At 58.1% G+C, this 24,991-nt stretch overlaps 1 protein-coding gene across 1 annotated transcript in view; it reads right to left on the reverse strand.

Moving 5' to 3' along the window:
• NCS1 (neuronal calcium sensor 1) overlaps positions 1–17,085 on the reverse strand; it is a 50,318-nt gene extending 33,233 nt beyond the window's left edge. The window contains exon 1 of the mRNA XM_059141358.1: positions 16,921–17,085. Coding sequence (XP_058997341.1) covers positions 16,921–16,984 — 64 coding nt within the window. The 5' untranslated portion in view covers positions 16,985–17,085. The remainder of the gene's footprint in view (positions 1–16,920) is intronic.
• Between the last annotated feature and the right edge of the window lie 7,906 nt (positions 17,086–24,991).

The raw sequence follows: 24,991 nt of genomic DNA on the forward strand, positions 1-24,991 counted from the left end.
GGTGCTGCGGAAGCCCCTCTAGCTGACCCAGAAGCAGTGAGTTCCCCAGGGCCCTTGACCTCCACCCTCCCCCACGCCCGCAGCCCTGTCCTCTGGGCCCCTCCCCGCCCTCCCCACCGGTGGTTGACCCAGCCTCCTCTCCGTGCTTTCTCCACCCTCGCCAGCTGGACCCACAGCAGTCTGCAGGGACACACCGGGCAGGGCCTCAACTGCTGTGCTCATGCCGTACCTTCTGTGCGGGCTCACCTGCGGGGACTCGCGGGCATCAGGCTGCCATCTGCAGACAAGCCTGAACCAGATCTGCGAGTCGCTGCGAGTCTAGCCCTGTGCAGAGCCCTCTGCGCACAGCATTTTGTAAAGCCTCCCAGAGCCCCAGGGGTCATGGCTCCGGCCAGAGCTAGGCCAGCTGCCCACCCCTCACCCCTCTGCTCCAGGGACCGACCCGGGCTGACCGGCCTGCAGCCCTCGAAGCCGGCCTCTCTCCCACCTCAGGCTTTTGTGGGGACAGGCCCACCGGCTACCTAGCTCTGCTGTGTGACCTCAGGTTATATATGCCCCTCTCTGAGCCTTGAGGTCCCCTGCCTCTCATGGAGCTGCTGTTGGAGCCAACCAGGGGATGCAGGCCAAGATCGCTGAGCTCAGTATGTGACGAGTGACACGGAGACTCAGACTATCACCATGACAGCCACAGTATTAGGATAAGATGTCAGGGGTCTCACTGCCCCTGCAGCAGCTGCAGAGAGCTGGAGAAGACGCAGCCTGCTGGGGGGAGAAGGGGCGATGATGGGAAATGTCCTGGGGCAAAGGCAGGAGCCAAGCCGTCAAGGGGACCAAGCCGTGAGAGCTGCTCAGGGCTGCGCAGATCCCAAGTAAAATGCCCCTGCTCCTTCTTGACCCCTCAAGACCCTCCCAAGCCCTAGAATGGCACCAGCGCTGTTGGCTGTGCTCTTGGGTTGCTTCAAGCCCTGTGTTGACAGCTGGGGGGGGGGGGGGTCCCCGCCACCCACTCCCCCAGCTATTGGAAGAAACTGAGGCTTCCCAGAGGGAAAGGCATTTGTCCAAGGTCACAGTCATTGGTGGAGGACTGGAGGTGGGCACCCAGCTCCTTCTAACGCTGACGCCCATCCTCAAGAAGGCTTTAGCCTGGAGATGGTCGTCCCCAGGGAGGGGGCCACCGCCGAGCCCCGCAGGCCATGGCAAGCCCTCGCTGAGTACCTACAGTGGGCCAGGCCCTGGGTGCCTGGGGTGTGAGGTCCCTGGTCCAGCAGGGAGCGGCGGCTCCTGCCCATCAAAGTACCCCTTGCTGGTCCGCACCCCGAGAACCAGGCTCCAGGCTCCACCTTTCTTTCTCCTGGACGCTGAGACCTTCCCACATTTAGATCTGCCAGCAAAAGCGTGACTGTCTTTCTGCTCGTGTCTCAGTTTTCTCATCTGACAAATGGGGTAAGAATCTTCACTCCCACTGGCTCATGGGGAGGAGAAAGGGCTTGGTCCCTGGAGCAGGGGCAGAGTCTCAGGAAGCCACAGGAAACAGGGTGTATTTCAAATCGTATGTTCCAGCTCAAATATTCCCCTGAGTTTTGCATTCTGCTCTGTCATTTATACGCATTTATTTTACCCTAAAAATAAAGTTATAAGATGCATTGACTTTAATTTCTAAATAGGTTAAATAACTTTCTCCCCTAAAATTCTCAAATGTGCAGAGAGATGTACTCTGTCTTGCAGCTTCCAGGGACGAAGAAGTCTCTGTTTACTTAGCATTGACTGTGTGCCCACCCACGCTAAGCACGCAGCATGCGTTAATCTCACTCAGAGCCCGAGCGAGGCTGTGGGACAAGGACTTTGCATTCTTCCTGCTACAGATCAGGAGACGGAGGCTTCTAGAGGTGAAGCCACTTGCCCAAGGACCAACGTCAGTCTGCACAGAGGCTGGGACCAGAACCAGGGTCCATGCGAGTCCAGAACTTGCTGGCAAAGGACAGCACTTCTCATATCACACAAATGCATTCTGGCAGTTACCTTCCAGCCTGCCTCCCAAACGGCATCACCTGGAGCCCTCCAAGAGGCACCAAATCTTTGGCTTGCCTGACTCCCCGGCAAAGGGCCACTGGAGCTGGGAAGCAAAGATTCTCAGTATCTGCTCATCGATTAACAACTTGCTTTGGCCGAGCAACCCAGACCAAGGGACGCTCCCAGGTTCCAACCCCAGCCCTCCCATGTTCCAGCTGTGGGACACTGGACAAGTCAGTTCACCTCTCTGAGGGAGGCCCAGTCTCCTCATCAGGAGGTTGAGGATAAAAATCAACCCGGGCTGCATACGCAGAGGAAAGCCTGGACAGCAGGAGGAGAGGTTCTGTTCCCGTCTTTCTGCCTGCCTGGATTCTCTAATTTGGTCTTTCCTCGGTGGCCGGGGCTCCATGGGGCGGGCTCTGTGTCTGCCTAGGTCACAGCCATAAAACAACCTCCAGTATGCAGTAGGTGCTCAATGCGTATCTGTTCTTGGAGAATGCATGTGTGTGTGTCCTGCTTGTTGGGGTGGGGAAGCAGACGCGCCTGCTTTTACTTTCTAGAACTCAAGGTTATGCCTCGTGGCTCATAAGTGGGCTTGTCCTGAGGCTGTACTCTTCTTAGGCACTCCTTTTCTCTCTCTCTAAAAATAACACTAATTAATTAATTAATTAATTAAAAGGGAAGGGAAGAGAGATAAGAAGGACGGAGGGACAGACGGACGGATACGGGGTATCTTGACCCCTTCATTCATCCAGTAATCGCCGAGCAGCCTATGGGCCAGGCCCCGAGCTGGGCTCCGGGGACACAGCACTGACCCAGACACAGGTCCTTGCGCTCCAAGTCTCGGACGAGGAGAGACGGACCCAAGCACACAACAGCCCCGCCGTCTAACCACGTGTGTGAAGTGAGATCCTGACCCAGTCAGGGGGTCGCGCTGCTCCCTGGGGAAAAGGGCACGGGGGACTGACACCGAAAGGATGGGCGGGCCTCAGCAGGTGAAGAGGAAGGGAGAGAGCTTTCCGGAGATGACCCACAGCGTGGTGAGCTCAGGGAACCACGGGAAGCCACAGCTCGCTGGGACAAAGGACTGGCCTGAAGAAGCAGGACATGGTCTCGGCAGATGAGGCACAGTGCGGGCCCCAAAAGGTTAGCAATTGCTACTATTACTAATAAAGGTGTCACAGCATCCAGAGACAAGATGAACAGAGCCACTAACCCGGGCACCTTGGATGGGGGAGGGGTGTGAGGAGCCCCATCCTGGGGCATGTGGCATCTGCCTACCCCAACATCCCCCCACTTCCCTGCCTCATCCCCAGACCTGGGAGCAGGTGGGGACATGCTGGGCTGGTCTCCATCCCAGCTCAGGCAGGAGCCAGCTCAGTCTCAGCCCTTAATAAGGTCACAAGTCCCAGAGCAAGGAAACTTCGGAACGCAAGTGGGGGAGGCGACCCGAGAGGCCCAGGGAAGGTGCAAGCCCCCCCCCCAGACCGGGGAGCTGGAGGCAACACTGTTGGGGATACAGGGACCAAGCGGGGGCAGCACTGGGCATGGAAACTGGGCAGGCACGGGGTCAGCAGGACCCCGCCCCACCTCCACCGCCAGCACTCCTCCCTCCCCTTCCTGCCCAAGATGTGGCAAGGTCCCCACTGAGAGTGACCAGCCAGCGGCAGGCAGTGACGCCTGCACCTGAGGCCCACGAGGGTGGCCCTGATCCCCACAGTGTCCCTAGGGGGATGCTGAGTGGGTTCTGGAGCCCGAGGTACCCTGGGTGGCCAGCAGCACTGCGGGCTCTGGCCCTTTAAGAACTGAGAACAGAGGGTGACTCCGATCTGGCCTCTGCATGGAAGTGATTTGTCCTGGTCCTTATCCTGGTCCTGGGCAGCAGGAGGACCCTAGCACTGGGGCTCCAAGCAGTAACGCGTCACAGAGAGGTACAGCCGCACACCATTCAGCCCTGCCGGAACCCATCGGAGGCCAGATGGAGGCTGTGACCCCTTGACGGGGCCTCCTTTGGTCAGGGTGGACACCCAACTCCCCTAGGGTCCGTGGGGCTTCACATGGCTCACCTGGTTCCCAAGACTGGCCCCCAGCAGGGCTCCCTCCAGTGGGCCCCCACCCTACTGAGGGACAGCCCCTTCCCGGGGCTAATTTACTATTCCTCCTCCTTACCAGGTGTCTCCTCTCCATCGCAGCCAGTGCGCCTTCCCTGCGTCCTCAGTCCCTACATCACCTACGTCCCAGATGCCTCCAGACCTGGAACATGCCGCTCCTTCTGCCTAAAACACTTCCAGCACCCCCCACAAATTACCCCCCCAAAACCTCTTTGTGCCTCCTCAGCTCCAGGTAGGGTCATCAGATTTAGCACATAAAGATACAGGATGCCTGGTTAAATCTGGATTTCAGATCAATAATGAATAACTGTTGATTATGGCTGGCAACCCTACCCTCAGGTTTCAACCGAAACATCACCTCTTCCGGAAAGCCCTCCCAGATGCACCTCGGACCCGGTAGCCTCCTGCAGCATTGTGGAATGCCCTGCCTTGATGCTTATCCTAGCCTCCTAGCCGTCGCCCCACCAAACTGCAAATGCCAGGAAGGCCAGAAATCCATCCATCCAGAAATCCTGGCACTCACAGGACCTGGCATGGGGCAGTGGATCCACAAAGACTCTCCGCATCTCTAAGTAAAGAGTGGCAAGGCCGCCCAGGGATACCCTTGGCCGAAGTCACCCGACACGGGCACCCGGGGCCTCCAGCCCTTCTCCCCCAGCCGGCTGGGCCTCCTTCTCACAACCACCCCCAGCTCCGCCGGGCCTGGGCCAAGGAAACACACATCGAGGTAAAAGGGACTAGCAGGTTCCTCTCCTTTATTTCGTGGGCTGCTATTAGTTTTAAATAAGATCATGCTCTGCTCAGGCCTAGCAAGGGCCTCATCACGGGCAGTCTGGAAATAATAATCACCCACCGGGGCTGTGTGGGCTGCTGAGCCCCGGACGGGGGGCCGGACTCTGGGGGCCAGGGGGGTGAGGAGGGGAAGGTGGGCGGAAGCCCAGGCAGCACGGGCTTTGAGCCCTGTCGAGCGCCTTGTCTGCCCAGCACACACACCGTATACTTTTGAACAGAAGGGAAGCATTCGCTTTTTCCCCCACAGTGCCAAAAATAGCCCATCTCCTGCCTTTGAACAGGAATCTCTTGGTTCCTACAAAGAGACAGGAGCAGCGGGGGGGGGGAGGAGGGACCATGCTGGTTGGCTGGACCCCTCCTCGTGTCCCCAGCCTCCGGGGAGGTGGGAAGGGCCCAGACCCTTCCTTGCTGGGGCCCAGCCTCCCTGTGCCTGGGTTCTCAGGACCACCCCCTAGACAGAGCAGGCCCCCCAGCCCGGGCCTAGGACGTAGGAGGGGGGACAGACAGGAACAGAAAGTGCAGACCGGAGACGGATAAGAAACTCTGCTCTCTTGTTAGTTTCTTCCTTTCCGTAGCTGCTCGTTGGTTCCAACAGCTACGTGCCAGGCTCTGTTCTACGGGCCGGGGGAACAGCGGTGACCCCCACAATGAGACGAGTCTGTCTTCAGGGTGCTCACAGCTGAATGAGAAGGGGACAAGCTGAACGTGTCCTTGCCACCTGGTCTGGGGAGGCCACTGCCCAGTTCCTGGGCATCTCCCTCGGAGAAGCCACAGAGATGCTGGCAGAAGCGGGGGGCAGGGGGATCAGGTGAAGAGAGCCTCCGAGCTGCCCCTTGCCCAGCGCTCGGACTCTCATTCAACCCGGCAGCCAGCCTGCAGGAGGCCACCGGGGCTCCGAGGAGGGATGCAGGAGCTTGGGACCCGCCAGTCCCTCTGGCCAATATTTTCACACTCATTCCGGCCACAATCTCGGTAGGCCGGCAGGTAGGTAGATTATCACTGTCTGCCCATTTTACAGGTGAAGTAAGGAGGCTGGGGGAAGAACTTGGTCAAGTTCCGGGAGCTCAGGAGAGAAGCTGGGCTTCACACCCAGGCCTGGCTGCTACCTGAGCAGGAGCGTCTGACACGACACCACAGACGAGCCCTCTCCACTCGCGTCACTGGCCCCTCTCCAGACTGGCCCCTCTCCAGTTCTACGACGGAAGACAGAGCAGAGACTGTCAGGGTGGGAAGCAGCCCCAGGGCTGGGAGGTGGAGACCGGGGGATCTGAACCCAGCTCCGCCTACCACCAAATCCAGGGCTTTCCTGGTTCCCACAGCAGCTTCTTATTTGGGGGGGGGGGGGGGAGAGGCCACCTTCTGTCCCCAAAAGGCCAGAGCAGTGGGGGAGCCAGGGGAGGCTGGGGAGAGAGAGAGAGGGAGAGAGAGGGAGCCCACTTCCTAGCTAAAAACCCAAGCCTAAAATAAAAAAAAAGTGGAGTGCTATTTCTGCTTCGGGTTAAACATTCCTCAAAGCCACAGTCCTCCCGCCCTCTTCCTTCTCCCCTGCCAGGGAATCTGGAGCACGGTGGCCTGGACGCCCCATCAGCTTCCTGGTGCCACCCTAGGAGACCAGGCGTGCCAGAGCCTGCAGCTGCCCTGCCCCCCTTCCCGGGCACCCCCAACACAGACTCACCAGTTGGGGAGCACTGCCCCCTGGGTGGCCCCATCAGGATACCCTCAAGCTAAGAAAAGGTGACACCCCATCACATAGACAGAGGGACATCAGAGAAACTGAGACCCTGAGGGGGCAGCTAAAAGCCATAGCAAGTGGGGCTGGAACCAGGACCCCAGACTCCAACCTGGAGATCCGTCCCCTCCCGGCCCACCCCATCTGATGGCAGGTCGGGAGCACAAGCACGTCCCACCCTGGTCAGCAGAGGACCAAAACAAGGCAACACACAGACAAACACTTTGGGAAACCCAGAGCCTTCTACAGAGGTGTTCGCAGTCCTGCCCTATTCGTGACTCCAGGTCGGGCACTGCAGAAAAAAAAAAAACTTCCCACTACACATGTCCCAACCTTCAAGACTGCTACCAGGCCTCCGGGCCCTGAGGACCCCTCTGTTACTGGGTCCCTGAGCCTTGCACTGCACCTGTGGTCTCCTGCTTTGTCCAAGAGATGTTTCTCAAGGCACCCTGGCCATACCAGGCACTGGCAGGGCAGTAAGGCTGGGGGCGCTCCAGGCGTATACTGTTGGTCTCCAAGACCTTATCCTTGGGCTGCCTCCTGCTTCTCAGCTCCAGCCTGCGGGCTCCTCAGCAGCAGGGATGGTGCCAGCCCTGGACAGTGGGACACACCGCCTCTGAGCTCCCAGGCTGGGAGGACCCTGTGAGGTTAGCACAGCACTGGCCACCCCACGAGCATCGGAGCCTCCCCGGAATGGGCAGAGGCTGAGAAAGCCTAAGAGGCCGAGGCCGGGCAGCCCCCCGTTGCCCCCTGGACTTCTCAAGACCATCGTCCTGCTGCCTTCCTGCAGGTCTTAGTTCTACCTACACCCAGAGGAAGCCAAGGCCGAGGCTGCCCCCAAATCCCTAGCAGGAGCCAAAACATCTAGAACCACTAGGGCCACCTGTAAAGCTATGAAGCTTGGAAGGATCCTACCCACTGTCCAACCTCACTTCCAGCCCAGGAATGTGGGACGCCCCGCCAGTATGTGATATCCAGCAGCTGCTTGAGTGCCTCCATTGATGGGGTGCTCACTACCTTACTCAGCAGCTCTAAGGTTATAAGGTTCACAGAGATTGTAGGAGGCAGGCACACAGAGGGAAGGGCAAGGTTTTGGCAGACAAAGATTTGAGCCTGAGCCCCAACGTGGCCGCGGACTGTGTGGGAAGCCATGCGCACCTCTCTCAATCTGCTGGGGCCTCTTTTTCTTCACCTATAAAATGGGCACAGTCGTCGCTACTCCCAGGGTTGTGGCGAGACCAGAGGCCGGTGTATCTGTACTCAGTATTCACCGCCCAGTATACTCCCTTGGTAAGTGGGGGCTGTCACTTTTGTTCCTTCTCCCCAGCTCTCCCCCTGCCCCGGGACGGGACGGAAGGGCTCCCACAGAGGTCCGCGGTGAGGGGGGAAGGGTGGACAGCCGCAGCCCAGTCTCCTGGTCCCCGAGCAGGCAACTGCACCATCGTCTTCTGATTCAGGTCCCCGGGCCTGTCTCTGCCTCCTCCCCCCACAGCGCACCCCTCCTCCCGTCCCAGCGCCCCCCGCCCCCCAGGAGCATCTGCGTCTACAACCTGCGCAGAGCTGCCCGCACACCCAGCAGCACGCGCGCGCACGCGCGGGCACAGACACACCGGCTCGCCCACTCCCGACACACGCCGTGACCCCGTCACTCACGCCCGGAGCCCGCCCCCGCGAACCGGGGCTCGCACATGTGATCCGCGGCCCCCGCCCCACCACACACCCACACCAGGCACCCACGCTGGCTCACGATCGCCTGCACACCTCCGAGGCAGCTTCTCGGCACCCCCCACGCCCAAGGACCCCCGTTCGGCCCAGGATCAAACGCCAGCGGTGTCGCTCACCGGACGGGCGGCCTTGGGCCCACCCTGATCCCTCGTGAGCCTCAGTTTCTCATCTGTAAGCGAGGGCCACCCACGATTCCCGGGAGGAGCTGGCGATCGGCGCGTGGAACCCTGAGCCGGGTCTGGCTGACATGAACGTGCAGCGGGGCCGGCCTCTGATCCACGGTGTTGATTGCGGATTCGCCTTCATGACCGATGAGCCACCAAATCCCCGTCTCAGTGATCTCTAACCTCACCCACAACAGCCCCAATTTGCAGATGAGGAAACCGAGGCAGAGGAAACTAAGAACTGTACCTGCAGGTGAGACAGCTCATGATCCCAAGGCAGCGGACACCAAAGCCGGCTCGCTCAGTCCCTGGAGCCCCAGTGTGGCCGCCCCCCAGACTTCTCACCAGCCGGCCATCAGAATGTCATACAGAAAGGGAAACTGAGTCGCAGGGGCACTGGGGACTCCACCGACACTGTCCAGGCTGTGAGGGTTCTGGGAATGAAGCCCACATCCCTCTGATGGCTTTGTCCTCATACCCGATCTCAAGTGGAACCAACAGCAGCTTGATGACCTGTACCTGATCGCCATTTGCCATCGCCGCAGCATCCGATCGCTTCGGGACCTCACTCCAGAGCACCTGCCGCTGCTCAGGAATATCCTCCGGGAGGGCCAGGAGGCCATCCTGCAGCGCTACCAGGTGAAGGGGGACCAGCTCCGCGTGTACCTGCATTACCTGCCTTCCTACTACCATCTGCACGTGCACTTCACGGCCCTGGGCTTCGAGGCCCCCGGCACAGGTGTGGAGCGGGCTCATCTGTTAGCGAATGTGATCGAGAACCTGGAGTGTGATCCGGACTACTACCAGCGGCGCACCCTCACCTTCGCCCTCAGGGCTGATGACCCACTGCTCGGGCTCTTGCAGGAGGCCCAGACAAGCTGAGTCCAACCCCAGGGCTGCCCGGCAAAGAGCACAGATGTGTGGGATTGGGGACGGGGGTGGGAGGGACCTGGGGAAGGGCTCGGGACTTTTAGCACCAAGTGAATTTTTTTAAAAAAATGTATTTTGTACTGGCTTATTCCTAGGATGTGAATAAATTATTAGTCTCCTTTGGCCCTCCCAGGCCACCTCCAAACAGGGACCTAAATTCCACCACTCAGTGAGCCAGGAGCCCAGTGCAGAAGGATCCTACCACGGACACCTGTGCCAAATACAGAGGCCACCACGGGGTGGGGAGGTGGCCAAGGACCCCTGTCCCCTGACACCAAGAGCTAAGCAGCCTCTTTCTTATGGGAGTCTTTACTGAGCACTTACTACTCGCCTGTCTGCCTGTTGGGAAAAGCACTGTGGTCCATCCCCACCTCGCACACAGGACACCCAGGACTCAGAGGCGTAAGGGGCTGGGCAGAGTCGCAGCCCGAAGACAGCAAGCTATCCCACAAGCTCTCAACACTCTGCAGTCCTGCCCTCGGCTGGGAATCTGACCCCAATTTCAAGTTACCTGGAAACTTGGCACATTAATTTATGACGTTCTCTGCCCTGGTAAACAGACCACACCCCGGACATGCGGAGTGTTACATCCAGTAAGAAGGATGCTCTTTTTAATTGATACTGGTTTTTTCCTTGCCTGAGAGGAAGAGATATTTAGGACAAGATGAACCAAATCAGAAAACAGCAAGACACCCTTGTCTCAACCCCAACAACCAACTATCATGGCACAGTGGGGGACACCCCAACATTTAGAGGCAGTACTCCTGGGTTTCTGCCTGCTATCTGCCTTATAACCTTGGGAGGAACACTTCGTCTCTCTAATACTTGGTTCTTCCATTTGTAAAATAAAGGCACCTCCTCTAGCTCAAAGGTCCTAGGATCCTATTTAATAGTAATCAAAGGAATGAACACTGAAAGAGTAGGGTCGCCTCGGTGGCTCAGTGGGTTAAAGCCTCTGCCTTTGGCTTAGGTCATTATCCCAGAGTTCTGGGATCGAGCCCCGCATCAGGGACTCTGCTCAGCAGGGAGCCTGCTTCCTTTCCTCTCTTTCTGCCTGCCTCTCTGACTAATTGTGATCTCTATCTGTCAAATAAATAAAATCTTTTAAAAAAAAAGGAAACAAAGAGTGAGCTACTCTTTTCTTCCCCACAAAATCAGCAGTGATCAAGAAAAGCAGTAAGACTCAGTGCTGGCAAGATTGCAGGGAAACAGGCACCCTCTCATCCACATTTGCTAAGAACGGAAATGGGAGCAGTTTCATTTTGGGGAATTTTTTTTTTTTTTTTTTTTTTTTTAACAGAAGCACAGCGAGAGAGGGAACACAATCAGGGGGAGTGGGAGACAGAGAAGCAGGCTTCCTGCTGAGCAGGGAGCCCAATGCGGGGCTGGATCCCAGGACCCTGGGATTAGGACCTGAGCCAAAGGCAGACACTTAATGACTGAACCACCCCGGTGCCCCTTAGGGAATGTATCTTCAAGAAGAGCTACATGCAAAAATTTATTGCAAAGATGTTCCTACAAAGATTGAGTAGAAAAATGTCTGTCACAGCACTATTGATATTGGCAAAAAGAAGGAGGAGGAGGAGAAGGAAGAGGGAAGGAAGGAAGGAACCTAACTGTCCAATGACAGGGGATCAAATAAAACACTGCATTCATGTGATGCACCATTAAAAAAATCACGCTTTTTATTTTTTTAATCATGCTTTAAACTTTTCTTTCTTTCTTTCTTTCTTTCTTTCTTTCTTTCTTTCTTTCTTTTTTTTTTTTTAAGTAGAATCCATGCCTGACATGGAGCCCAACCGAGGGCTCCAACGCACGACCCTGGGATCAAGACCTGAGCTGAGATCGAGAGTCGGACGCTTAACCGACTGAGCCCCCCAGGCACCCCTTAAAAGTCACGTTTTGAAAGAATAGTTCAGGATGTGAGCAAACATTCACAATTGTCAGGTTTAAAAAAGAAAGTAAGAAGTATAAAATCCCAAATGTATAAGGTAATGAAGCCTACATAATGAGTTCCCCAGGATCTTCTTGCTAAACATACGCAGAATCTGTGGTCCTGCCCACGGACACCCAGTTCCTCACCCTGACCTCCCCCGGCCCTCCTGAGCACCCTCTCCTCCGATCCATTCTTGGACTGCAGATAAGAACACTCTCCACACCCACATCTAACTTTCTCCTTCCACGGCCCCCCGCCCAACTCAGAAAATGGGCAGATCCCTTCCATGGCCTTCAGGGCCCTGGGTGCAGAGCGCTGTGAGCCAGGCCCAGCTCCAGCTGCACTGCCCCACGCCCCACGATCTGCCCAGAGGGGCGGAGGTCTGACCTTGGGAGGAGAGGGAGCTGGGTGGCCAGAAAATGGGCTTTCCCCTCATACGGCCAGCACCTCCGGGGTGAGGCAGTATAATGCTGGAGACGGAAGGAGACGGAACAGGTGTGAGGAGAAGGCAATGCTCTGTGACTCCCCCCAAGTTCCTGCCCCACCTCTGGCCTCTCTGCGTCTCTTAGCACAAAAGGGCAGGCTGCAGACCCACTCGGCTCTCCCCGCTCTAGGAGACAGAGGATCCTAGGAGCAAAGCCACCAGAAGTCTAAAGGGTCGCCTCCCATCCAGAACCAGGAACCGTACTAAACCCTTCACATACTCCCAAAGCCAACTCTGGGGGTCTGGGCTGCCCGTCTTCCACAGGAGGGAAGTAAAGATCTGTGACAAGGGCTTTGCCCAAGGAAAGAGCCAGAACGCCAGCCCATCTGGCCCCGGAAGCCGACTATCCTCCCTGAGATCCTGCTGCCAAACCACCCCTCTTCCCTTTCTCGCCCAGAGTTGGGACCTTCAAGCATCCTCCCACTTGGACCCCCAGAGTCACCTGGGAAGCTGCTGTCGATGAATGAGCCGGTGCTCAGAGAGGGTAAGTGACTTGCCCAAGGTCACAGAGCCTGACTGAGGACCCAGCCCCCTTCTCCAGGATACTGAGTTCTTTCCTAAGAGCAGACGTGGATGTTTCCTGCCCAGATGCACCCACCCCTCCCACCGCCCGCAGCGTAACGCCCTAACCTCAGTTCCTCTTGCTGCTTCCTCTTACCTCCAGTGGAGAGAGGGAGCGGGCCTCCCTGGTCTCACCCCCTTGTGCCCAGGATACATAGAATTACAGAAACCGCCTTCCTCCCTCTGGGCCTTCCCTCTCCTGGGTGGCTTATTCCTTGCCTGGCTGTGGGGCCCTTCACAGCCTGACTCATTTGTCCCCAGATGGGTACCAGCTACAGCTTCCCCCCGCGGCCATGTCTTGCCCCCTTTGGCTAAGCAGCCCCGCGGGGAGGGGAGTGATCATCGGAGAATATTCCTTCTCTTACAGGAAGGGACCCTCGTGTGACCATCCCAAGCCAGAGAATCACAAGAGCCCAACGGGCGACACTCAGCATCTCTTAACCCCAGACTCCTGAAGGCAAACGGGGGTCCCCTTCTCAGCTCTGCGAGGGCAGAAGCATTAGGGGCCGGCTGCCTGGACCTCCCCTCTGGCTGTGTCTCCCCTCCACAAGCTGCTGCATGCCGGGCACCCTCCTGGGCATCAGGAATAAGGCTGCAGAGATTCAAGGTTGGCAAGCAAGGTCAAGGCAGAGCCTGGGCTGACCAAGAGCCACAAGAAGCAGGCGACCTCCTCCGAGTCCTGGACGGAGGGGGTCCCTGAAGAGTGCCAGGAGCCCCAGGGGGAGAGGCTAAGGAAGGGAGGTAGGGTGGTGGTATCTGCTTGTTGGGGCTACCTGGCTGGAGCCCAGAGGCCTGAAAACCAACGCAGCTCAGATCGCAGCAGACGGCTTAAGCTTGGTTTCTGGGACCATCTGGCTGGTTTCCCTCTGGAGGCAAGAGTTACATGCCTCCCCTTCCCTTTTCAGGGTCTGCGCCCAACCCCGAGTGAGCCTTTGATGACTGGCGGGTGAGGGCAGACCAGGTAAAACAAGAACCTGCTAGGATTCAGGCACACCAAGTTTCCCACTTTTCTCTGCCTCCTGTGGGCCAGGCATAAAGTCCGGGGCTGTGGGAAGATTCCTGTGCAGAGAGACGAGCTTTGATGGCAAGATGTGTTTACGATCAATTCAAGATGAAGCTGAGTCGTGTCGTCAAAGTGACACGAGTGACAACTGTTCACATGCACCCTTACGTCCTTGACAAGTGTTTGTCGCGCCTCAAGGAGGACCCTTTGCGAAAGGCTACATATTGGGCTATAAGGAAATTGCCCTGGGAGCCAAGTACCACGAGCATACCCATTTCACAGATGACGAAACCGAGGGTCACTTCGGGGAGGGGCTGGCCTGTCCCACAGCCTGGGCACACAGGGTTGAGAACAGCTTCACCAACAAGCTGGAAGACACCGGACCAGGCGTCTGAGAAACTGCACTGCCGGCCACAGGGACTCCTGTTCTCCGAGTAATGGCTGGACAGGGCCGCCCCCCCTCCCCCGCAGTCTCGAAGCCCCTGCTGCTCCTGGATGTGAGCTGTGCCAGGAAGGGTGAGGATGGTATGATGGGACACGACGATTTACAAAATCTTATCTGCAGAGGAGGAAAAAACATCTCCTCTGCAGTGTTCAGCCTGAAAGACGGGAGGTTTTCGCTAGGCTTCGACCAGATGTGTCTGAGACCTTCTCCTGCGCCCCCACGCACGCACGCACAGACGCAAACACACACCACCGGGACAGTCTTTCCCACGGAGCTGGAGAGGGGCGGCAGCCAGCAATGACCCAGGTGAACATCTGGACTCCCCTCTGGGCGCTGCCGCCAGCTGTGCTCTCCCGAGGTGGCCTAGCACCCCAGGAAACCAGTGTGGGTCTTTGGATGGGGCTCCTGGGAACCAGGATCTGCGCGACAAACACCTGCCAAGGACGCAAGGCCCTGGACTCAGCCCAGACCTGAGGCCTGAGGCCTGAGAAATCTGAGCGCAAAGCCAGCCATGCACTTGAAACTTAACAAGCTCTCCCGGAGACGCCGACGGCCCCTGCTGAGTGCGCCTCTCTTCACACAGAACCCCCAGAACACAGAGCAGATGGCCCCAGGCCCCATCAGAAGGAAGCCCATCCGGGGGCCTTAGGACAAGCTGGAGGCATTCTCTACTTTTCCTGCCGGGAGTCTTTCCATCAGCAAATATCTGTGGACCTACTAAGTGCCAGCAGAGCCAAGCAGCAGCAAGGGAGACAGACGGGAAGCCGATGAATCCCCCTGCCGCCTCCCCCAGCCCATACCTAATAAGGTTCTATGGAGGAAAGTACTCAGCTAACTCTCTGATCAAAACTGTTCCAGGTCTCCAAAGGCCTTTAAAAATAGCCCAGGCTGGCTCAGCACCGCCAGACCCCTTCCTACCAAAGCCCTGTTGACTCACCTTCTCCCAAGGCTGACAGATGTGCCGGGGGCGGGGGGGGGGGGGGCAAAAATGACCGCCCCCCACCCCTTCCCATTTAGAATCAGAGAGGGACCCACAGAAGAAAAGCCTCTCCTAACTTCTCCACCTGAGTTCCGAGCTCTTTCAGGGGCATAACTTTGGAGACAGACCAGAGTTTGAGTCCCAACACTTGCCTGGTGACTGGCTGTGGATCTCGGGCACACGACTTCACCTCTGAGTGTTAGTTTCCTTATCTGCAAATGCAGTTGGTAGCAGTGCCCACCATGTGTAAGGTGAGTCTATGAGCTGATGATGCAGAGCTTGGCAAGGGACATGCTCAGGAAGCGGGCCACCTGGCTTCATGCGTGGGGACACCCTGTGCAACCCAAGCCCACCCCTCCTGTCAAAGCCCGTGGTGCCCTCTGCCTCCCTGGGCCCAGGAGCCTGGGAAGTCCCTCCTGCAGCCAGCCTGCGAACGGACAGCCACGGCCCACATCTGGACAGAGCCCGAGGGAACACCCAGCTCATCTCACAGAACGGCAGCCAAATGGGGCCACCTCCTGCCTCCCCCACCTCCCAGGAAAGAGGGTAAGAGCAGGAAGGACAGAGTCCCAGTCCTTGGAGCTTCTGCGCTTGAGGGAGCAGCTACAGGGATGTGAGCTCCTCGCTGGAGAATGCCACTGGAGAAGGACCAGTACCTCCTAGCAGATTAGCGCCCACTCAGGAAAGCCCCCTTTGTTCTAAGCACATGGGGGCGAGGGGCAGGGTGCCGAAGCGTGGGCTTGGCCAGACCTGCAAACGTGCCCAGAAGACCAATGGGGGGGGGGGGGAGGGGGGACAGAGGTTGTGCAATGCACCACCAGAAGCTGCCTCCCAGGCTTCCATCCACGCAGGAGGCTGGCAGTCCATCTCCTTCCTGGGGGAAGAGTGCAGAGGGGCTGGGCCCCTGTGGCTGCCAGGTATGGGGCCTGAACTCCAACCCACACCCAGGGCGGGTGCCCCCCCCCCCCCCCCCCGTCCAAGTCAGACGCTCAGGGAGGAGCCCTTCCAACCCATGCAGCTGTCCTCCTCCCGGTCCCCCCGCAAAACAAGAGCATGTGGTCAGGAGCTGGTGCTGTGAACTCCTGGCAAGCGGGGGTGTCCCCCTAAGAAGGTGCAGGGAAGGGAGAAGTCCTTCATAGAGAAACCAGAGATGCTAGGGTACAGGACAGTTGTGAAGTTGGGCCAAGTGGAAAGACACACTTGGCCAGCTCTGGAGAAGTCCGAAATGCCCAGACCCTCCTCTTAGGGGGTCCCCCCCCCCCGATGGTGATCTGTTGAGATGGCCCAGATTACCCCCCACTCCCCCCCACCCCACCCCCATCAACGCATTTTCCAGTGTGGCAGATAGAGCCCGAAAAGGGGAGGTGAGATCAGAGCCACGGGAGAATCCGCCCTGTAAATCTGCAGCCCACAGGGCGCCCAGGACCCCGCGCCGCCGCCGCCGCCTCGAGCTCTCTGGCAAATCTCGCCCCCCTCCCACCCCAACGCACACAATCCGGGCCAGGGAGGGGGCGACAGGCCAACCTCGCAGCAGCAGCAGCAACGGCAACAGCAGCGGCATCGTGATGCATGAATCACCCACCCCGCGGCGCTCGTGCCAGTCTGCTCCGCACAGCCCCAGCCACCGCGCCACCCGGAGCCCCCTCCCCGACCACCGCCCCTCGCCCCGGCACACCCCGGCTCTTTCGCACAGCTCTGCAGAGAAGGGGCCCGCGGGGGTGGGGGTAGGGGGCTGGGGCCGGTCCTCCCGGCCCGGGGGTGGCCCCGCGCCCGCCGACAGGCGGCACCCGTCCCGGGCGTGGGGGTGGGGAGGGGTGCCCTAGAACAATAGGGCCAGGTGTGGGGCCGGGGGCGCGGCCGGGGGGCCGTGGAGGGGCCGGCGCGGAGGCTGGGCGGGGACTGGCCGAGGGAGGGGTGCGGCGGGCGCGCCCCGAGGAGGGATGCGGGGTCCGGGGAGTGGGGGTGGGGGGGCCCGGGCGTGGGGGAGGGGCGCGAGGGGGCGGAGGCAGCGCCGCGGAGCGCGGGGCTGGGGTCCCGGCGCGCGCACTCACAGTAGGTCTTCCTGGTCAGCTCCTCCACAACTTCGGGCTTCAACTTGCTGTTGGATTTCCCCATCCTCGGCGGCCACGGCCCCCCGCCCCCGGCCGGACCCCGTCGGGGCGCCCAGCGGGAGCGGCTCGGCAGGCGCGGGGCCGGGGCGGGCGGCGGGCGGGGCGCGCGGAGGGCCGGCGGGCCGGAGCCGAGCCGGAGCCGGAGCCGGGCCGGGGCCGCGCCTTTGTCTCCGCCGGGCCCGCGCGGCCCGGGCGCGGGGCTCCGGCGCGCGGCGCTGCGCGGCTGGCGGCGCCTCGGCCCCCCTGGGCGCGGCGCGGGGCCGGGGGCGCGGGGCGGCCGCTCGCAGGCCGGGGCCGTCCGGCCGCCGCCCTCTCCGGGCGCCGCGGCGCGGAGCTGCGCTGGGCTGGGCGCCGACGCGGCCGCGGGGTGGCCGCGGTCGTCCCTGGTTACTGGGCTCCGCGGCACATGCTCGCTGCTGCGCTCCCTCTCGCCGCCGCCCCTGCGCTCCCCGCCTCCCGCCTCCCGCCTCCCGCTCGCACCGGCGCGCCAGGGGTGGACCCGGAGCCGCCACTCAGCGCCCGGCGCCACCTCCCGCCCCGCACCCGCCCGGCCGGGCCTGCGCCCCGCCGCACGGCAGCCCCGCGGGCACCGAGCCGGCCGGCGGAGGGGCGCCCCCGGCCTCGCCCGGGCCCGCGGCGGGAGGGGGCGGTCACCCTCCCCCGGCCCCCCGCGGCTCCGCCGGGCGGGGGAGGGCCCGGAAGATCTGACGTGAATGGGGCCAAGTCTCTGCGCGGCGAGACTCATTCATTCGACGCGGATTTGTGGGGCGCCGGGGACCCGCGGGTGAATGGGACCGGCGCGGCCCCGGGGCGGGGGGGTAGGGGGATCACTGCGCGGCAGGATGTCACATGTCTGCTGGGGGATACCTACCGCGGCGTGGGGGGGAAGGTGACCTCCAAGCCCGGGGAGGGAGGGGGGGTGGTTGGAACCATGTTCCGGGCCACCAAAACCTGCAGGAGCAGAGGCCCGAACCCGAGGGAGAACTCCTCTCAGAGCACAGGGCCGCAGGCGCGGGCTGGGTATGATCTGAAACCCAAGAGAAGGGCCAGGGCCAGTGGGGACCGGCCTGCCCCTGTCCCCAAGGAGCTGGGCCTCTGGGCTTTAAGTACAGGGGTGACCGGGGTAGATCGGTTTTCTCTGCTTCTCTGGTCTCCATGCGGGAGCCGGGGTGTCCCTTCCTGTGGAGGGGCCCTCGGGGCCGGGGTCCACCTGGATGAACAGAGGCAAGAGAGCGTCCGCATGGCCTCCCCCGACCGTCAGCATCTACAATGTCCTTATGCTGGGACCTCTCTTGTCCCGAAAAGCTTTAGCTTTTTCTCCTTCGCAGCCACCACAGACTAAAGGTCTGTTTTGTTGTTTGTGTTTATTTCTCGTGTGTCCCCTCCCCTGGAGGGTGAATCCCCTGAGGGCGGCGTTCTTGTCTTACTTGTAGTTGTATCTCTAACACCTAGAAGGCACCTGACTTGCAATGGTCACTCAGCAAACCTCACTGATGAGAAGGAGGGGGCTGGGGCCTCGGGGTGGACAGAGCCCAGGAGGAAGAGGCAAGAATGGGGTGGTGGGCAGGGTTTCTTTTTCTCCCCACGTTAGCACAGTCTTCAGACTTCAAAGGGCCTGGGGTACCCAGAGGAACCAGGAGGGCCTCTCAACCCCCAGATACCGCCCTCCTGCCTCCAAACATGGCCCATTCCCGATTCCCCTCCCTACACCGCCCAGCCTGGGGGGAGCCCCAGGCCCTAGGAAGCCTTCGGATAAACATATCCGTGCCAGCCATTCGTCAGGGAATATAGTGGGGAATGATCTGGAGAAGGGTGAGCACTGCCCCGGCCCTGCCCCGGAGCCCAGCAGCCCTTATGTGGCCTTATAGGGGCACAGCAAGGTGGGGCTTGGAAAGCCAGGGAGAGGTTGGAGGTAAGTCAGACTCCGCATCTGTTGGTGTTTAACTGGATCTCTTGGCTGCAGCTCCCAGCCCTGATTCTCGGCAGAAATGGACAGAATCAGGACCCACAGGAGGGTGCTGGTGACCCGGTCTGGCGACATAGGCGAGGACACGGAGAGAAGTGGTTAGACGCTGTTAGAATGGGTGTCCATCACTCGGGTGGGGAGTGGACGGGTGTGCATGCGGCAAGAGCAGGAGTCCAGCGCTGGTCGTCGGAAGTATGAAACCGTGTTGGACGAAGTGCCCAGGAAACGGGATTCGGACGCCTGGAGTTTAGGGTCACAGAGGCTGCAGGGATCCCCTGGGGAGTCCTCCTCGTAGAGACGGAATGGAAAGCCACATGGCAGGATAAGGTCACTAAGGAGGGGGAGGGTAGACAGGGAGAGCATGAACCACTGAACCCTCAGGAGCAGCTCCCCGAGGGTTATAAACCAGAGTGTATAAAGTACTTGGATGAATTACATACACCTGCGAAGAGCAGCGGAAGGTTCTCCCTGCAGGGCTTCCATCCTCTGTTACCAGTGTCGGTGGGATTACAAGTCCCTTTACTTTCCGGCTTCATTTGCCTTTTTCCTTGCATTAAAAAAGAATGGGATGTGACTCACATAACGTGAAACCTACCGTCCCAGATGTGCAGTTCCGTGGTTTCAGGATATTGGCTAGGTTGTGCCACCGTCATCACTACCAATTCCACAAATTCACCTGTATTTTATACAGATTGTTTTCTGCCACGAACCCGTTGCTTTTGAATACGACAACCATTCAATCAAGTCATCTCGCTCACCTGCGGTAGCCCAGGGAAGGTGCCTTCCTGAATCACCTGCCCGAGCGTAGCGATGACCCAGATGCCCAGGCCCCATCCAGAAGGGGCAGATCTGAATGAGGTGGGGGCGTTGCCTGGGAATCGGCATCTTAGCCCAGCCTCTGGTCCTTCCCCTGCCTTTCAGCGGAGAGTCCCTTGTCTTATTTCATAAGCTCGCCTGGGAGAGTGACCCCAGAAGCTTGCTCAGTAGTTCTTCCAGAAAGCCTTTAGGGAACAAAAAGGATGGACCTGTGGTAGGCAGAGTCTGGGTTAAATACTCCCTATGCCCCTGCATCTTGGGCGTCAGTACCTCCCCCGCTAGATCAGCAGCTCTGGCCCAGTCTCAGAATTCCAGTTCTTCTCTGCGCATATCCAGTGTGCTACGGGGTCTGGTCATTCAGGTGTCCCTTAAACTCATCAGGCTGGAAACATCATTTATCACGCCCCCCAAGAATCTTCTTTCCTTGGGCAAATGGCTTCTCCTATACTCTGGCTCCAGCCAAAAATCTGAAACATCTCAGAGGCCCCTGCTCTCCCCAGAGACCCTACCCTATACATCCATCAGCCTGAGCAGGTGAATCCAGCCACCGCCCTCTCCCAAAGCCATTTTCTCTCCTGACTCCCCTCCAGCTCCCTCTCATGGGGCTTCCTCCTCCAGGACTGGTCTCTCTTCCCCTCCCACGATAGTGCCCTCCTACACCTGCCAGAGCCCTCCTACACCTGCCGTGCCCCGTGCAGGGACCCCTCCCACACCAAGGCCACTGAACACGTGCAGTGTGGCCAGGCCAAAGGAGATGCTGAAGTTTTGCCCAAAACAAAGAAATGAAAAAATAGCTCGTTGGTATTTTTAAAAGTTGAATGCCATATTGAACTGGTAATGTTTGGGATAGAAAGTTTCCATATCTTAACTTTTAAGTGTCTACTAGAAACTTGAAAATTGCACCTGTGGCTCACGTGGTCTTTCTGTGGGGCAGCACATCAACATCACCTCCTCGGAACTCCCTTGGCTCGCTCAGGTGAGCTCAGGTCCCCCTGGGGTGCAGCTTCCCATAGGCACCTGGTCCATGGTTTGTGACACTTTATATGATAAGGAGGCGTATCTAGGGAAGTCCCTTCCTTTCCAGGGGCCTGGGAGGAATCAGGGGACAAATGAAGGATGCCCAGGGCAGAGTCAGCTGCTGGGGGCAGAGCGTGCTGAAATTTGGCCCAGCGGAGGGGAGCACAAGGGAAGAGGAGGGATCCCACTGAGCCCCCATCAGGGAGTGTGACACACACACACACACACACACACACCCAGTCCTGGTCAGTCCTGTCCCTCATGCACCAGATGGCTTTTGGTAGATCACATCTCATAAACGAATCTGATCTTCTCATGGGGGGAGGGCAGATTTGCAAGGATCAAAAATGCTTTCCATGAGCACAGGACAAAGTGAGTATCTTTAACCTATTAAGAACTTTCTAAGTCAATAAGAAAAAGATTAGCTCTCTCTCTCTCTCTTTTTTTAAGATTTTATTTATTTATTTATTTATTTGAGAGAGAGGGATGGAGAATGAATGAGGGAGGAGGAGAGGGAGAGGGAAAAGCCGACTCCCCGCTGAGTAGGGAGCCCCATCTGAGAGCTCATTTGGGAGCTCATTTTCGAGACTTGATCCAGGGACTCCGGGATCATGACCTGAGCCCAAGGCGACGCTTAACCAACGGAGCCATCAGGTGCCCCAAAGATGAGTTCTCAATAGGAGGTTGGGGAAGGAACCCAAGCAAGCGACACAAGAGTAAATGCAAGTGACCAGTCCCCAGGAAAGCTGTCCCTTACAAGCCATCAAAGAAGACAAATTGGCAAAAAGAAAAAAAGGGAATAATCCTACCCAGTGTTGGCATAGGAGCAAGGAAATGGTCATCCGGACACTGCCAAGCAGGGTGCAAGTGGGTACATCCTTTCTAAAGAACACTTTGGCAATAAATACCCGTATTCCCGACTCAGCAGTTCCACTTCTAGGAAATTATCCTAAGCCAACGGTTAGAGATCTATACAAATGTTAAGCCTCAAAGATGTTACTGCAGCAACATTTAAAATAATGACAATAAAAAACGAAAGTGGTCTGTATATCCCAAACGAGCGATTCGCCTGTTGTACTGTTGGGATCCTGTAAGACATTAAATTATAACGTAGCTGGAAACCTATTCACAAGGTATAGATCTGTTTGCAGCGCAAAACACACAGAAAAGTTTCAACAAACCCTATAAGAGGATCCCAACTGGGGGGCGGGGAAGAACCTATGCACATAACTGGGTATTTTCATTGAGTCATTTTTTTATCACATCTTTCTCCAAATTGTTTTTTTTAAGATTTTATTTGTTTATTTGAGAGAGAGTGGAAGTGAGAGAGATCACAGGGCGGGGTGGGGAAGCAGGCTCCCTCCTGAGCAGAGAGGCCGATGCGGGGCTTGATTCCAGGACCCTGAGATCATGACCCGAACCAAAGGCAGAAGATTAAACGACTGAGCCACCCAGGCGCCTATATTTTTCCCCAAACTAAAAAAATATTGCCAAATGTACATAAGTCTGTGCCTCCTGAAGAAAAACCAGTTTCTGATTTATACATCCATGGGAAGAAGCATTCCCCTCTACGATGCTTGTTGGGAGTAGGCCATACTGTGAACCACTCTGTCCACAAAGTTGAGTTGTATATGAGCATCGTAAAAGCTCTGAGAAGTCCTGCAGTGAAGGAATCTATTTTATTTAAGTAAGCATTTTCCACTCTTACTTGGCTGGTACCATTTTTTTTTTTTTTTCTTAACTCCCATTAGCATTTAAAGAACTGGAATCCTATAGAATGAAGAAGCTTGAGGAACCCCCTGTTTTATCAGTCCGACCCCCCTGGGAGAAGTGATGGGGAGAGCATTCCCTCAAGGTAAGTGGGACAACACTGAACCCTGATGAGGGTTAAGCAGATGCAAGGGCCGGCCTGGGCAGCATGTCTCCCTGTGTTCTCTCAGAGAGAATCCTCTGGTCGTTCCCACTCATCTTGCCCGTCTGAGTGACTACTCTCTCAGGGCAAATGGTGTGTGGAGAGGACCAGGAGCTGGTCGTCCACTCATGTCAGAGCTGCCCACCATGGCATGTCCTCCCTGGGCCCTCTGGCCAGCCCTGTGTTTTGGGAACCCGTGGACGTGGCCAGTCACTTCCTCCCTGCCGAGGGAAGCCCACGGGACACTGGTTAACACAGCCCCAAAGTCACCTGCATTTACTGGTTGCGTTTTCAAATCTGGTAAATGAGCGCGTAAAGATGCCACCTCCCCACAAGGTCGTTATAAGAATCAAGTGAGGTGGGCACCTGGGTGGCTCAGTGGGTTAAGCCTCTGCCTTCAGCTCAGGTCATGATCTCAGGGCCCTGGGATCAAGCCCCGCATCGAGCTCTTAGCTCATCAGGGAGCCTGCTTCCCCCCCCCCCCCGCTCACTCTTCCTGCCTCTCTGCCTGCTTGTGATCTGTCAAATAAATTAATAAAATCTTAAAAAAAAAAAAAAAAAAGAATCAAGCGAGGTGATCATGTAGAATACTTCATGCCACTCGGTATAGATTGGCTACTGTTATTGATGAATAATAACATTGTATTTTAATAATAGTAAAGTTGTTATTGACAAAGGAAAAGGCAATCATTTAATGAAGCCATCTGTGGGAAGGGCCCTAAACCGACAGTCTGAGTGCCGGTCCTCCCTGTGGGATCCGGGGTCAGGCACGGAGTCTTTCTGAGTCTCAAATTCCTCATTTCTAAGTGGGAACCACAGTGTCCTGAGGGGCACCTGCTGCCTTGTGGGGCCATCTGTGGGCTTGAAGCAGGTTCCTTGGGTCACAGGAGCATGGAACAGCTGAGGGAGCACCTTTGTGAATGAGAAACAGGTGCAAAGCCCAGCTGGCTTCTCTCCTTGGTTCTCTCTGGTGCCCTGGAACTGAGAAGGGGTTCCCTTCCCTCCTGGGGTGCCTGGCCATCCTGCCACGGACAGGCAGACTGTTGGGGTCCACTCAGCTTTGCTGGCGAGCTTGGGGACAGGTGCCTTCTCTGAACCTCACCTTCCAAGCATTGAAGCCTTCAGGGAGGGTCTCGAGTAAGGCCCTTCCCACACGCCTCCCGATGTCCCAGCATGGAGCCATATATGAGAAGGACAGGAGACAAGCCTTAGGGCCCCTGAGAGACGCCCCTGGAAGGGAACCTCCCGGCTTTGGGGTTTCCTGCAACAGGGACCAAAGCTGCTCATGGCAGCAGAGCTGTCAATGTGTGTAGGTACAGGAGTGCTCAGGGCCCTGGGGAGCAGCCGGAGAGGTTGAGGAGCAGAACCAGGACCCATGAATCTCCAGGATATGGGATCTGCAGGCAACGCCGAGGAAACGGGGGGTCCAGGCGGCCGGCAGCTCCCGCCACGTCCTCCCACTCTGTAGTTCCGTGTTCAGAATTCAGTCCTGCAAGAGATGTGGGTGGTGTTGGGGTCTTGGGACCACACTGGACGTGCGGTGGGAAACTCCTCCAGTGGGAGAAGGGCAGTCTCCCCCCACCAAGGTAAACTGAGCACTTTTCCTAAAAGAATGGGGAGTGAATGTTGGAGTCGGGGGCAGATCCAGTAAATGCCCAGACAGCTGGTCTGCAGACAGCTTCCTGGAGGCCTCCTGCCCTCCAGCACCTGCCTGCCAGCCTGACCGGTGAGTCACAAACCCCCAATTCTGGGAGAGAGGATCTGATTGGCCCAGGTGAGTCAGGTCCAATCAGCCCCGGCCAACCAGGGTCAGGTCACATAGTTTATGGCTCCAGAGGCCTGCCCTCAGGAAAGGGGAGCTGGACTGACCCCCTAAATATCACCGGCCACAGAATTCGAGAATCTTCAAAGCTGGGAGCCACAACTTTGAAGACCACTCAGCCCAGTGTGCCCATTTTACAGATGGGAGAGCGGAGGATGCTGTGTTCTGTGGCTTCTGCCAGGTGGGGGTAGATCTCCCAAGAGCCAGCGGGCTCCCCCAGGGTCCAGCTCATGCACACGCTCAGAGCAGGGGTGGGGCGGAGGAGCAGCTTTTCTGGAGGTTCCAGGCCAGGAGTCCCTGAATGCCCTCGTGCCAGGGAGCTACCCACCACCTGGCCTGTCCCTGGCTCATCAGCGAGATGCCTGTTGGTTTCTGAGCCCCTGATGGCCTCTGCGATCCGGCCCAGCTCTCCCAGGGCCCTGGGTCCCCTACGTCAGTGATCTCTGAGCCACGCATGGGCCCAAGGAAGGTCGAACCA

The sequence above is a fragment of the Mustela lutreola genome, chromosome 12 (genome assembly GCF_030435805.1).
Source record: "Mustela lutreola isolate mMusLut2 chromosome 12, mMusLut2.pri, whole genome shotgun sequence".
NCBI classification, from domain to species: domain Eukaryota; kingdom Metazoa; phylum Chordata; class Mammalia; order Carnivora; family Mustelidae; genus Mustela; species Mustela lutreola.